The following is a 13,645-nucleotide window of genomic DNA, read 5'->3' on the forward strand; positions in this document are numbered from 1 at the left end:
ATGCAATGGGTATTTCTCACGAGCATATAAGACATCCGAAATTGCCTTGAAGACTTAGAAATTACGCACTTTTATTAAAACATTATTAAAACAGACGTTATACTATTCCATCATGCTTGAGATTGCACACGATAGTTTTTTTGCTCCGGAAGCACTATGGTTTCTCTTACTAGCTCCAGTGCTGTTGGCACTGACTCAGATCATGAAGACCTTCAATCAGAAACAGAAACTCGAAACCAAGACATTGAAAGAAAAGTCACCTCAAGACGATGAAATCGAGCCTTTGTGGGATTTCGACTTCCGTAAGGTAGACCCTATTAAATACCAGCCGTACAAGACTCAAGGACACGTTACTATGGGTAAATAAAGTCACACTCTTAGTATTCATAGTTCCAGACTCATAAAACACAGGAATCCAAAAGCGTGTTCGTTCAGATTGGATTAGAATGGATCGTGGCTATCTTCGTCGTATCCAAGAACGCTTGCCCCTTATCCGAGAAAAGGCCGAGTTTACGATCGGGACCGGCGAGGCAGTCAATCCCGCTATCGAGGAACTATACGAAGAGATCATGATCAAGTATTTACCCGCTAGGTTCCCAACTATGTTCAAGACGCAAGGGAAGATGCGGGGGAAATCGGTCAAGAATTTAGCTACGGGAGCTACTTACCCACTTACTACCGAGGGACTTACGCACGCCCAAATGTTGGCATACATGGGAGAAAACGTCGAGGTAAGTATTGGTAGTTACCTTAAGAAAGTTTAGCTATTGACTCCAAAATGCGAAACAGGAAGACTTTTACTTCATGTGCCCCGACGCAAACGGAGAGTACCGTCTGCAAGGATACATTGCTTGCTTCCCAGGTGGATTCCTCAGTCCATCCCGAGTCGGTGAGTCCGTCCGGGAGATCCACAAACCAGTTCCAGGCTACGAAAGGAAGCTCGGACTTAGCGTGGATCGGTATTTTGCTCGGATGCAGCCCGGCGATTTCATAGGCCGCATGAATGTAAGTCAACTCAACCTGTCGCGATTGTTGTAATTTTTCGCCCCGGACTAATTTATAAAAGTGGTCTCTCCAGGTTGACGGCGCCGATCTCTTCCGCACCGACGGTAATAACTACTACCCTGGAACTGACCAGGAGGTCTCGGACTACAAGGAAGATCCTTCTCTCGACGAGTGCTACCTGCGCGTGGAACACCAAACACTCACCAAACTACCACGTACAAGCGCCATCATCTTCACTGTCCGGTCTTACATGACTCCGCTTCACCAAGTGAAAGCCGAGGGAGATGGAAAGGCGTTGGCCGAAGCCATCGAATCTATGCCTCAGGGATTAGGCCATTATAAAATGGTCCAGTACTGGGGCAGAAAGGTTTTGCCTTGGCTGATGGAGGACATCTGAACTAACAATATGAACAAGAGATGAAGTTCTACATCGTTGAATTTTGTAACAGTGGGCAAGATGACGAGGAAAAGTGCCAAGCTACGTAGCTCGCTTTACTTCATCCTCTTCTAGTATCGCTATTAAACCATAGTAACAGTACAAGTCCTAAGTCTAGTATTAGATATGATGTATAAATTTTATTCGAATATCTGGGTACCTAAACGATTGAAGCATGTGATAGACTAATACATAAAGGGGTGTCATTCTACGTGTTTGCTAACCTCTATTCCACAACATGTGTATTCATACAAGGCATGAAACTAGCCGGGATAAGTACCTAATTTGACGTCTCATACGCCCGAAAGACAACGATGAATACGATATTACGTCTTAAATAGAGCAAACTAGATTATGAGCTTCGATTAGATAACGAAACCCCCGTGGGAGCTTAGCTAATTTTGTAGTTCCAGATGTAAACCAAAGGGCAAGGGTTTGATAGCTAATAAGTTTACTGGCATACCAATTAATCGAGTAGAAAAACCTCATGGGCCTACTTTCAGTACCTACCAGGTATTCTTAGCGTCAACAGTTACCTCACCTACAAATAGAAAAGGGGCTTCAGAATTAAACCCCGCCCCCTTTAATTCAAGTTCACAAAGGCAGTCCATAGCAAGAGTACACTACAACTCAACATGTATCTACATATTTAATTGAATATATGCTCATGTCTGTACAAAAATCCTCTGATACTTCTTATACTCAATACATTCTTCTCCCTAGGTATATGCAAGAAGCCAGAGATCACGAGTCACAGATAGTCCCGCCATCATAATCATAAGTCATGAAGCGATCCTCTCATACCCATAAGATCGACGTACTCGACACCGTTCATCTCCGGTACATCTACCCCTTGCTGCAAGCTCATATCTAGATCCGTAGCCCAGCCCATCGTCATCGTGGCCCAGAGGTCGTGGAATAGCATTGGTTTCGCCGACCCCGGCGACGATACTCCTTCTTCGCCCGCCGTCGACGGTGCTGCGGGATGAGCCGCCGAGCTCCCGCTCCCGGTCCCGCTGTGCGAAGAGGGTGCGTACGATGAACCAGAGGTGTTGTTGCTGCTTCCCTGCTGCTCTTCCCCTTCCCACTGCGGAAGGTACTGTTCTAGGCTTCCGTCGAACATCGGGCATAGCCGCGCTCTCTTATTATGCTCCTCGGCAGCGGCTTCTAGCACGGCGGACTTCTTGTCGAAGCTGGTCTTTACGGATCCCAGGACGACTTTCAGGGCGCTCACAACATCGGTTTTCTTGCTTGGCCTTTTAGTACCGCTATTCGCAGCATCATCGTCGTTATTGCTCGACAACTTGGTGAGATACGTGCCGAGATCCAAGACTTTCCGGCCCTGTGAGTAATCATAACTGGGGCAGAATGAAATTGGAAATGAAAGTCTGAAGCCGAGGATAATTGTCAGAATGAAACGTGTGAGGTCAGCCCCGCAAAAGTAGCTCATCTGCGTTGGGGATAGGTTCACGACGTAGTCCAGTAACGTCCGTGCTGCATACGCGGCAGATTGAAGCTCAGCGGGATCGATTATGAGCGCCGTTGCATCTTCTGGACGTGGTCGAACCGTCTGCATGAGAGGTGCGGCCAGAAGGAATGCATCGCCGACGAGGGAGGCCATAAAAATACTCGCTATGGTATGTTGCCATTAGCTACAAGGACAAGAAAATGATAAAGGGGCATCCTACGCTTAGTTGAAAGGTGGATAGGGATTCTGGCCTGGAAATCTCGTAGTTGCATCTCAAGGCCAGCCCGAATAAGTTGTTTGTGGTGATCGCTCTGGTTGCTAGCATCGTGCTTCTTATAGCTCCTATGTAGCTCTGCAAACTCATTTAGCACATATTGTAGACGGACGAGCCAGACAAGGATGTGATCTTGCTCAAGGTCGCTGTATTGCTCTAGCATATCGCAACATTTGGCCATCCACGGCGTATACCTTAGCGTACACGACTTAGACCACCCCCACGCGTATCTACTTTGAGGTTAAAATTGAAGATATAATAGAAGGGGAAGTTAGTTTTGACTGACACCGAGTTGAGGTGGAAACAAGAAAGATACGCCCGGATGCCTTGTAACTTGGCTACCTTTCTTTCTAGTGGCATGGTCGCGAGATCTATACGTGTTTCCTCATCTAATCCTAAGTCATGTACAATATCTATGGCCATTCGTAGATACTGTTGTAACTGCCTATTTTTCGGGCGTAGATGAAAGGGGTACCTAGTAGGCAAGTTAATTTGTCAAAACTATCCCACCCTTGTGTTTGATATGGAAGCAAAGTAGTATATGAGTGTCGCATACCATATCTACTGCCATAGGCATAAACTTATATAAAACAAAGTTTACTTACCAGGAACAGTAAATCATTATTCCTTGCAGCAACTCGATGGACCTTTCACCCCCAGCGACAAATTTTAAAGCTAAAACCTTACGATACTCCTCGTCATAGAGACTATGACCTTGTAAACTCGTAGAGCAACTGGTCACGGCGAGTAAAGACAAGAGCACGAAGGGCATGTCGCGAGCCAAGGACCGCACGTCCGCATCTTCGGGCAACGCAATACATGGAGAGGACGACAGCATAGCCCGGAACGACTCGAGCAACTTTTCTGCCGATTCGAGGTTGAAGCGTGGCTTAATACCGAGGCTACTTACGGGCCGTGAAGCGCCTCTCGCTGCTGCCCCAGACGGAGTCGGCATAGAGAGATCGTTGAAGTTAAACGTTTCTCCCGTCGATGACAGTTGTGCCAGGTCACCATTTGATTCATCGTCACTAGACGGTATGAGGCCATCGATAAAGCGTTCGTGCTTTTCTCTTAGAGCGTCGAAGTTATCATGAAGATCATCATCAGCGGGCATAGTGAAGTCGATGCTGAAGGTCTGACTGGGGCCGGGAGGAGGCGGCCGGGCCTCTGCATCTCTGATAGGATACTCTAAGCTCAACTAGATCCTACAGTAGGTAGAAAAGGGGAAGATCGAGTTACATTTTAAAGGGGAACAGAAAAACACAGTACTTACGGCCGAGTAACCTTGGGTCGCCGAGTTCGTGGACCGGTTCGAAAGACGCATTCCCGTTTGAACTCGGAGCAGCTGTATCGTGCAAGATGACATGCATATTTAGCCCTTGACCGATATAGTAGGGGGTAGAGTGAAGACCAATGCTGGGGAACTGGTCACGATGGCGCCATACCGCTTACAGATCCCGGGTTGTGTTCCGGGTTGACATTTAATCTTGGATATTCGACACGCCTCGCAGGCATAATTTATCTTGTTATGCTTAGGTTGAGGCTGCGCTTGCGGTATACTTGACTGCTCCATGGTGTGGTTAGGGTTGTTGATTGCAGTCAGGTTAGGTAAGATAGGTATAAGAGGTGAGATAGGTAAGCATAAAAATTAGACTAGACTAGATGCCGTAAATATTGGTAAAGGGGTACGAATTACATCAGCACTTCTAAACATGAAAGGTGTTATTGAGTTAATTAGGTCGTGTAGTTTTTAGGACTAGGAATAAGGAGGGTAATAATAAACAGATTGAATATGATTTCGTAAGCATTTGAGTCGTCGTCAGTGTGGAAGAGGATATTGGAGATTACCTAGTGGATCAACCCGGGGAGTCGTTTTCCCCCGGAGATGCATAAATAATGCCGATCGGACCACTGAACTCTCACGTGCTAGTCCGCGTTTAGTATCCGAATTCTTCGCGTAAGCAGCGAATCCTACCTTTTTTCTTACTCATGCATCGTTACATGCGCATGTATGAGGCAGTTAAAGCTCCAACTAACGTCCATTATAAATCCCCAGTCATACTTATGCTACCTGATCTTATATCAGATGCATCTTACGTGCAGGCCAGAAGGTAAAATTCAAATTATAAACTTACAACGGTTCGTCACGAGACGAAGGATTGTGCATACGCACATGTCTTGTCTTGTCTATCTGGAGGCTCGATGGTACGCAGCCCAGATGGGTTTCATACACTCATAATACATACATGAAGGTATACTTACATATAAGCATACCTTGGTACCTTGTCTATCTCACCTTCTATCCCTTCTATCCCTCCCTTTTCTTATATCATAATCATATCGTAAATAGCTCTTACATCATATAAGAGACGGGGTAAAGCTTGCCTATAATGACGCACTACCGGCCACTGCCAGATATATCCCAACGGCGATCCCAGCGACAACCATCACCAGGGCTGCCGAAGCCGCACCTATAACCGTCATCGTGATCTTCCTTCTCCTTTTCTGCGGCTTGGTTTGCCGGTGTCGCGCCCACCAACCTGTCCCTCCGGCCTCTACGTCCCCGCACTGCTTTCTCCTTTCGCGCTCGGGCTCGGGGCTATGAGGAGTTCGGCCGTGTTCATAATCCGCTAGATTATACGCCAACGGCGTCGTTGAGTCCACTCGGGTGCTCGGTACGCTAGCGTTACTTAAGCGCTCCGGGGTGCATAGACCGGATGAGTACGGAGGCGGTAGCGATGACCTTGGTGGTGGTGGTGTAAGAGTTACGTCTGGATCTATTACCGACTCCCGGAATCCCTGGGAGTCGATGGTAAAATTTGTGAGCCGCCGGGGTGGCGTCCTGGGATCATTCGTTGGATTTGCCGGACTTATTTCAGGCGACTCCGAAAGAGGACTCTTAACCTTTGCATAAGCAGGCACCTGAACATTTTCAAGGCCACTCGCAAGACCGATGAGGCTAGCTAGCCTTTTTTGTGTGGGTGTGGGCGGTAGTGGTGTAGAGGGAGGCGGCGACGGCGGAGAAAACCATGGACTTATAGAAGAATGCGAGTGTGATGTGCATGGTGGTGGCGGCGAGTCCAGTATTGATGAGTGAGCGGTAGTTGGCGGAGTAGCACTGCTTGGTGGTAGCGGAAAGAGAGATGGTGAAAGTGAGACAACGCTACATCGAGATGAGGGTGAAACATCTGAGCATGGTGATACAGGCTCGCCTTTGTTATACTGAAAATCGACACTCAGGGCATGAGGCTGGAGGACGACATTACCATTCGATGAGTTGGCATCGAAATCCTCAACAATGGTAGTGGGTACGATCAGTTTCGGCAGCGCCAATAACTCGGGACTCCTCCGCTTTCCTTGTGTGGCTTCGTGGTCCGGCATTATGTGCAGTGAATATTCTGCAGTCGTTCCCCAAGACCGCTTAAGGATTGTGCGTTCGCTGGTTTCAAGTATATGAAACCGACCGATCTTGTCAAGATGGCTCCAGGTCGAATCGGTAATGAGTGATGAGAATCCGGGCTAATGATGGGCTAACGAGTATGGTAGGTAATAAAGAATGTTCTCGGCAATTGGCTTGGATCAGGTAAAGCGAATGACGGATCCGAGGCGTATTTTATTCAAAAGGAAGGACAGATAATATGATCATATTCAAACCGTTATCATCATCATAATCATAAATATCAAAAAGGAACGTAAGTGGGCTGGGAGATGGCTAGGCGAACGTAGAGTTTATTTGGTCATATTGTTCGAGTGTCTTACTCTTTCTCTTTTTTTCGAAACCCCTTCAGCTGGCAGAAGAAATCCCAGAGGTCCGGGAAAAGTACAGATATAAAAACGATAAATATTTCTGAGTACTGATGGGTCAAGCCCGAACGACCCGCATCTCGGGCATGCAAGACACAGGGGGATGAGAAAATGTCCAAGAGGGAACAGTGTGTGGTATCCTCGGGCAGAATCCTCCCCATCCTTTGGTGTACAAAGTTGGTGTACATACTCCCCTCTCACATCATCAATACTACGCACAGTACAGTAAGGACAGTGAAGGAACCCGAAAGACAATAGGGAAAAAGGGCAAAAAAAAGCATAAAGGCATGCGGTCATTTAGCAGCACAGCAGCAAACCCCCGCGCAGCCCGGCACTTGTCGATCCCTCAGCATAGGCTATATTCCGTCAATATGTACAGCAAAGATAGGTAAATCAATCACAGCGCTAGAAAAGGCCCCATAAGCCCCATATCCCTCCCAAACATCCGGGCCCATCAAGGCCACACCGCATCTCTTCAGCCCTCTCTTCTGCCTCTAGGTACATTTTTTCTCCATCTCCTCCCCCTTCCATCTTTACACCGACAGACGCCATCCGATTGGGTCTCTAAAGCCTCGTAAGCAGCCCTAGCTGCATTTTCCCTACGGGGGTCTGCACAGCCTACAAATATGTAGGTATATGCTATATGTATTATATTACGTATAATCCATATAATATACATATATTGCATGCTGTATAAGACCCGCTGCCTCGCGAATACACTATACATATGCACCGTATCATCATCATTACGATTGTACCTTACATATAACCAGCCCACCCCCATCCACACGGGCCTACAAGTCGCAACTCGCGACTCGCAACTCCAGAAGTTCCCCGTAGGATCTCCTCGTTCCTGGACTAGACTCGCTTACCAGCTTTAAGCCAAATCAATATAGTGTTCCAGCCCCAACCTCCGCGAATCGCCGTTGCGGTCACGGCAGATACGGGGCCGTACCTGCATATATACGGGTACCGTCTAGCCTAAACCTGCATTCGCGTCTTGGAATGCAAGATACCTGTACGAGTATGTATACCTATGTTGTAACCGCACCGCACCGCACCGCACCGCACCGCACCGCACCGCCAACCATGCGACGCCAAGGTCTAAACTACCTCTTACATATGTAGTACATTAGGTAAATACACTACGCTACATATAGACATAGTCAGACAAGCGGGCTAGTTAGATGCCGTAGTCAAACTGCATCACCACTTGCGCGAATAACAGTAAAAGGACAAATACCTAGCACGAATGTTGAAAAAAGGACTAGGGTTGCAATAAGCCTGTTATGATTTTCTTTTCGTACGTTTAGGTATAGTTACTTTCGCTTACCGGCCCTAAAACAATAAGAAGAAGAAAAAGATCCCGTAGGTTCGGGACTATCCTGTGATCCTCGTATCTGATAGCCTGTGGACCAGACTCCATAGCACGTGTGTGGCATAGCTGGTATGTGTTGGGGAATTACTTAATGTTCGCACAGTATATAGACGCGTTGCGCGTACTTCGCTTTTACTGTATCGGCCATGTAGCTACACCAAACTTCAATATTCCCACCCTGATTCCGACGTTCCAACAAGGTAATAATGAGGCGGGGTCGGAATCATCAAACGATGCCATCAGGCAGCCTCTTTTCAAAAATATGTAGTTAGAATACGATTCTATTAAACATTGCCTCGAAAGATTGCTCGAGCTATCTACGAGTTCTCCCCTATTTACGCCGGCGCTATACCCTCTTCTCTACACATGCAATTGGTTTCCCCGTGCCGCTCATGCGTAAAAATCGATACAAATATTTTGTACACGAAGAACAACGCCCTTGGGGTTGTCTTTAACTTAGAAAATAGAACAGTCATACGTTTAATACTCGTGACCTCTCTAGGCCCGTGGCGCATTGCAAGTCAGCTCGCCTCTGTTATTCATACAGCGGACAACTTGGTATTGTTACCCGACCGGCTCGAATAGCATTCGAAACGTAGGCGCGTAAGTTTCGTCGGTCAAAACACATTATTTATTGCGACCTCCGATTCGTCCTTTGCCTATATCAACGAATAGGTTCACGAAATCAATCGTGTTCCCTCCGCCAAGAGTAACATTCAATCCTTCCTCCATCATTACGCAAGAAGACGTATTTCGACTGACGTCTACGTCAGTAAAAAAGCTCTGAACTGAGGACTGAGCAGTTACTGCATCGGACAATGTTTTTTCTTGGAAAATATAAAGCACAGCCACGCGCGCAAAGTCAACAATGTCCTCTGTAACAGTAAAAGTTGAACTTGGCATGGGGGCCGAGCTTGTACTACTTGGGGTAGTAGTAGTCGAGGTGGGTGCTGTTGTCGGGGCTGTTGTCGGGGCTGTCGTAGGGTATGACGTAGGTGAAGATCGCTCGGAGTTGCTAGGTGTTATAGTAGTAGCGAATAGAATAGATCCGGAAATTGTAGTCGGATTAGTTAGAGTAGTCACCACGAAACTCCCAGTAAACGCACCAGTCCCTGCTGGATTTTCAACTGTTAATGTGATATCAACATCCGGAAAAACGCTGAGAGTAATGAAGACATCCTCGGCAGCTACAGCAGCCTGCGCAAGATTGGGGCTCAAACTAACGTCAGAGACCTCAGCTGAGGCCTCTTGTGCTCGAAGAGATTGCCCGTTAAAAGTTACCAGCGCATTTTCCGTGTTGCAGGATAGACTTTGTTTGTTGAATTTTGACTGTATCAACGTGGCAACTAGAGGAATCGAGAAATTACTCTGTGCATCTCTGATAAGACGAGGAATTGCCTGGCCAATAGTGACGTTATTGATATCGGAGCCTTCCGTGCTGATCGATGTTGTAGTACAGCCCTGAGAAGTAGGAACTGTACAGTCCGCCCCAGTGAAACCGTTGGAACAGATACACGAACAGACACCCTGCACAACCACATTCGTGCCCCCGTTAGCACAATTTAGCTGCGCCTCGCAGTTTGAAATAGCCGGTTGCGCTACACTTTTAACAGCCGCCTTGTCAAGAACGAGAAATTTGACAGGAACAATAACCGCAGCGGCTATAATGAATAGTAACATGATGGCCAGCGCAAAGAAAGTCCATATAGGCAACCCGCAGCAACGGCGCCCCTTCTTCTGCGGTTCCGGTTCAGGATCGACCCCCGGTTCTGTTGCTGCCGGTGGGCCGCGGAACGACATTCGACCCAACGGCCAAGCAGCGGAGAGTCTGCTCTTTCGTACTCCACTTCGAGTTGCCGGGGGCGGAAATGCCGCCAGCATATCAGACAGTCCAGACTGATGCTTATTATTATTATTATCTGCCAAGTCAATTAGTATATCAAATAAGTGGAGATGGTAGCGGAACGAACAATAAAAGTCCTTCTCAGGATCACTGCCATAGGTATCCTCAGGAAAATCGAGATCGTCAAAACGGCTCCCTGGTCTACGGCCTCTATCCATCAGCGATGCTAGCCTCGTCGCCCGTCGAATTAGATCCGGCAAGCTCGTCAAGCTCCCTCTAGCCTCGGCTGCTCTTACTGCATCTATATCAAGACGTGGTGGACGTCGAATTGCGGAAAGTCTATTATATGGTCTCGGCGATGGGGCAACATTTCGTATCGATGAAGGGTCTGTGGCGCTAGCGCCTTCAAAAGCATTCAACATGTTATCCGCAGTCACGCCAGTACCGACAGCCTCTCTGGAAACATTTCCTGACGAGCTTGACGAGGCCTCGATATATCCAGTGCCGTCTCGAAACGGTCCGCTCTGAATCGGTGTCGGTCCAGGTCTCGGCATCGAATCCCTCTTTTCAAAGCTTCTTGTGGTTATCAGAGCCGGCTTTCCCCTCTTTCCAATGCTCGCACTCCTAACTAGGCTACTTTCATCCGCGTCGTCGCTAATAAAAGACTCCTCCGCTATCGTGTCGTTGATAGAGACCGCGCCCGGACTATATCCTGGCGAGAAATTCTCGAAGGTTTCCGGTATCGCCGCGCTAGACGCATAAGAAGTACGTGACCGCGTTCTCGGGCTCTCTTCTGGTATCGGTGAAACGTACGATATAGTTGAATAAAACGACGAGGCTCCTCTCCTTGAAGATGGAGGCGGACCTAGATTTGCACTTCTCCTTGTCGGTGTTAGAGAATCTGCAGCCACCGGTAATGGAAAATCGGGAATCGTTCCGACTGAAGAGTTAGTCGACAGTCTCAATGATTCGCTTTGTATTGTCTCGGGTGCGGACAGCTCCGATGCTCTAGCGTTCTGGGGCGTGTACTGGAAGATAGGCGTGTGCTCCTGAATACGAGAACTGTCTAAAATTGACGGTACTCTGCTAGGACGTGGAGGACGTTGGGGTGGTTGCGATCTGCCAGGTGGCGGTCGGTACGGCTCTGAATCACTAGGTGACGGTGCCGCGACGGGCCCGGCGAGCGGCCACTGGGCCAGCGGTGTCGGTCTCGATATCGCCATTCCTATCTGCCCTTGTTCGTCCCTAAGTTGTAGTCCCGCAGGTACTTGAGGCCGTCTTATGGATGGAGGTTCTGGAAATGATGCTATATTTCCCCTTGCCCCGCTCGCTTCGGCCATCTGCCTCGCTCTGGCCATTTCCCTCGCTCTTTTAACAGATCCCCCCATAGCCGGTGGTTGGCCATTATACCGCCCATTTTGAGATTGACTCATTTAAACGAACAGTCTGGGCAGCGCAGAACCCAGATCAGATCTCCACATACCACTTCTTTCCAATCCTTCACGGCTTTTGCCGGCTATATGAGCCGCATACACAAATCCCAGCTCCCACCCTACGAGTTTAAATCGATACAATGCCAGTAACCGATGACCCGCCGGCAGGTGGATCAGAGGAATCAAACGGAAACGAGATCGGAAACTACTGGCCTCGTGTTCGTCCTCGTCCTAATAACGCGGGAAATGACTTCGACGTAAATAAACCAAAGGTATCGCAAACAGAAATTCGCTCGGCTCGGTAAACGGTCGTGGAACCAAGTCGTCGTCTTCGTTATATCCAGAATCACGGCCGGTAAGCGACTAAGTACGAACCCGATCCTAACCCCGACCAAGACAAATAGTAAGAATAGAAGCAGCTGCGGTGCTAGGCAGGCGGCAATTTGCAGTTAAAAAGTAACCCAGTCACTTTAATCGATAGGATTGTTAATGCAAGCTAGATATCGGTCAGTCTCTAAGCTGAAGGTAAAAAAGAACATGATTATGATAGGTGTACATGAGGATTTGCAAAACAGTCAAGATGGAGATGGCGATTGGACGTGAGGTTTGGCCCTAACTCCAGAGTCAAGGGCATCGTAAGATCTAGCCAGATGCCGTTCAAAATCCGGACTACTGGTCGCAGCAACATTAACCGGCGAGGGAGATCCAGCCAGGGTAGTTGAAAAAAAAATATAGCACAAAGTAAGAGAGATCACGTACACTTGACGTTTCGACAGGTACTACTAGCCTTTCCTCGTATCAACCCAAATCGGCCAGGGTTCGTTCAAAGATGAGTGACTAATACCAGACTGGGAGGCAACACCTAAGATTGATAATGCTCAAACGAAGGTAAGCCCGTAAGTGTTTCCGAAGTCTTCCAACAGAGCCAAGACTCGGGCACGGAAGACAAGATATTTGCCGACGAGTTGGAGGATACTGTGAAGAAGCTACCGTAGTCGTCGCACAACGTTGCTCCTGATTAGGTGAGAGTGGGGTGGTAGAGAGATCCAGATGATGTGACCTTCAAGTCTTGGATACCGTTCGCGTTTCAGGACAACGGCCAGCACAGGGTTAAAGTGACAGAAAGCCAGCCGAGAGCTCAAGGCAAGCTGATCTTACAAATCTGAGCAGTAATTAAGTTGTAAAGCGACGGTAAGGTCGATGGTTTTGACAAACGAAAGACGCGCGGGCAAACCAAGTGTCTTCAAGACAGGATGGGATGTCCTGCAGGGAGAACGATAATAAGAAGGAAAAGAAGAAGAAAACGAGAGTAGAGAATTAGAAGTAGCAAAAAAAGAGCGTCAAACAGACAATTACAACAACTAGTGCGCTGTGAGACCAGACGACACTTGGTCGTGAGTTGTGATATTCGTTGAAGGTGGCTGAACAAAGGTTTGAAGTAGGCGGAGTTTCCGGTCGACCAGTCAAGGCGGACAGAAAATGCGATTGAACAAGCAATCCCAAGTTGCACAAGACAGAAGAAGAAACTCGAAAAGAAAGAACAACTCTAATGAGAGACAGAAAGAGAGAACGGAAGTGACTGCTGTCAATCGCGACTCCCCGTTCTGTCCGTTTAGTTCCATCTAATCGAGATACCTTGCTTGAGGTCCGGCTCGTGCCTGGCATTAGCTCATATCGTCTACCTAGCCAAAATTATGGAGAAAAGGGGGTCGGGCTTAACTGAAAAAGCTTCACCATGGCACCAGAAGCACTAGAAAAGTCGGTGCATCGCATCTTTAACGAGACTCCGGACCCACGGACAAGCATGGAAACCCCAGTAATAACCGCCGAATCTAAAAACCTCATTCTAAAAACCCCTACCGACAACGATTCACATACGAACATCATCCTAGTAGTCGCCTAGGTATTTACAAAGTATATAAGCAGATGCATAACTCATTTACATAGCATATATACAAGTGGGACCCCAAATTTAAGGGATTAGGTATAAAAATCACTCTTCGA

At 47.8% G+C, this 13,645-nt stretch overlaps 5 protein-coding genes across 5 annotated transcripts; 1 reads left to right on the forward strand and 4 right to left on the reverse strand.

Moving 5' to 3' along the window:
* Positions 1-202: 202 nt before the first annotated feature.
* On the forward strand, positions 203-1,402 carry F4817DRAFT_358086 (uncharacterized protein; the record flags this gene model as incomplete). Its single annotated transcript, XM_049305986.1, has 4 exons — positions 203-359; positions 412-731; positions 790-1,005; positions 1,067-1,402. 4 exons carry the CDS (start codon positions 203-205, stop codon positions 1,400-1,402), a joined length of 1,029 nt encoding a protein of 342 aa, XP_049160032.1.
* A 675-nt stretch (positions 1,403-2,077) lies between these two features.
* On the reverse strand, positions 2,078-5,086 carry F4817DRAFT_334541 (uncharacterized protein). The gene is made up of 6 exons (XM_049302912.1): positions 4,629-5,086; positions 4,457-4,528; positions 3,789-4,358; positions 3,470-3,658; positions 3,130-3,413; positions 2,078-3,073 (listed from the first exon to the last, which is right to left on the reverse strand). Exons 1-6 carry the CDS (start codon positions 4,754-4,756, stop codon positions 2,217-2,219), a joined length of 2,100 nt encoding a protein of 699 aa, XP_049160033.1. The 5' UTR covers positions 4,757-5,086; the 3' UTR covers positions 2,078-2,216.
* Positions 5,087-5,495: 409 nt separating this feature from the next.
* Positions 5,496-6,738, reverse strand: F4817DRAFT_70204 (uncharacterized protein). The gene has a single exon (XM_049307794.1). It carries the CDS (start codon positions 6,562-6,564, stop codon positions 5,569-5,571), a length of 996 nt encoding a protein of 331 aa, XP_049160034.1. The 5' UTR covers positions 6,565-6,738; the 3' UTR covers positions 5,496-5,568.
* Positions 6,739-7,373, reverse strand: F4817DRAFT_70203 (uncharacterized protein). The gene has a single exon (XM_049307793.1). It carries the CDS (start codon positions 7,282-7,284, stop codon positions 6,913-6,915), a length of 372 nt encoding a protein of 123 aa, XP_049160035.1. The 5' UTR covers positions 7,285-7,373; the 3' UTR covers positions 6,739-6,912.
* A 1,598-nt stretch (positions 7,374-8,971) lies between these two features.
* On the reverse strand, positions 8,972-12,299 carry F4817DRAFT_70274 (uncharacterized protein). The gene is made up of 2 exons (XM_049307795.1): positions 10,336-12,299; positions 8,972-10,284 (listed from the first exon to the last, which is right to left on the reverse strand). Exons 1-2 carry the CDS (start codon positions 11,639-11,641, stop codon positions 8,993-8,995), a joined length of 2,598 nt encoding a protein of 865 aa, XP_049160036.1. The 5' UTR covers positions 11,642-12,299; the 3' UTR covers positions 8,972-8,992.
* Between the last annotated feature and the right edge of the window lie 1,346 nt (positions 12,300-13,645).

This window comes from Daldinia loculata (assembly GCF_022478755.1).
Source record: "Daldinia loculata strain CBS 113971 unplaced genomic scaffold F4817scaffold_18, whole genome shotgun sequence".
Taxonomy (NCBI): Eukaryota; Fungi; Ascomycota; class Sordariomycetes; order Xylariales; family Hypoxylaceae; genus Daldinia; species Daldinia loculata.

What these genes read in the sequence shown, in the direction of transcription:
- F4817DRAFT_334541 (XM_049302912.1), bottom strand. Translation starts at nt 4,756, where the DNA reads ATGGAGCAGTCAAGTATACCGCAAGCGCAGCCTCAACCTAAGCATAAC. An exon ending in ATAATGATTTACTGTTCCTG is followed by an intron (nt 3,659 to 3,788) that starts GTAAGTAAACTT and finishes CTTGCCTACTAG; the next exon opens with GTACCCCTTTCATCTACGCC. An exon ending in TATCCACCTTTCAACTAAGC is followed by an intron (nt 3,074 to 3,129) that starts GTAGGATGCCCC and finishes AACATACCATAG; the next exon opens with CGAGTATTTTTATGGCCTCC.
- F4817DRAFT_70204 (XM_049307794.1), bottom strand. Translation starts at nt 6,564, where the DNA reads ATGCCGGACCACGAAGCCACACAAGGAAAGCGGAGGAGTCCCGAGTTA.
- F4817DRAFT_70203 (XM_049307793.1), bottom strand. Translation starts at nt 7,284, where the DNA reads ATGACCGCATGCCTTTATGCTTTTTTTTGCCCTTTTTCCCTATTGTCT.
- F4817DRAFT_70274 (XM_049307795.1), bottom strand. Translation starts at nt 11,641, where the DNA reads ATGAGTCAATCTCAAAATGGGCGGTATAATGGCCAACCACCGGCTATG. An exon ending in TCCTGAGAAGGACTTTTATT is followed by an intron (nt 10,285 to 10,335) that starts GTTCGTTCCGCT and finishes TTGACTTGGCAG; the next exon opens with ATAATAATAATAATAAGCAT.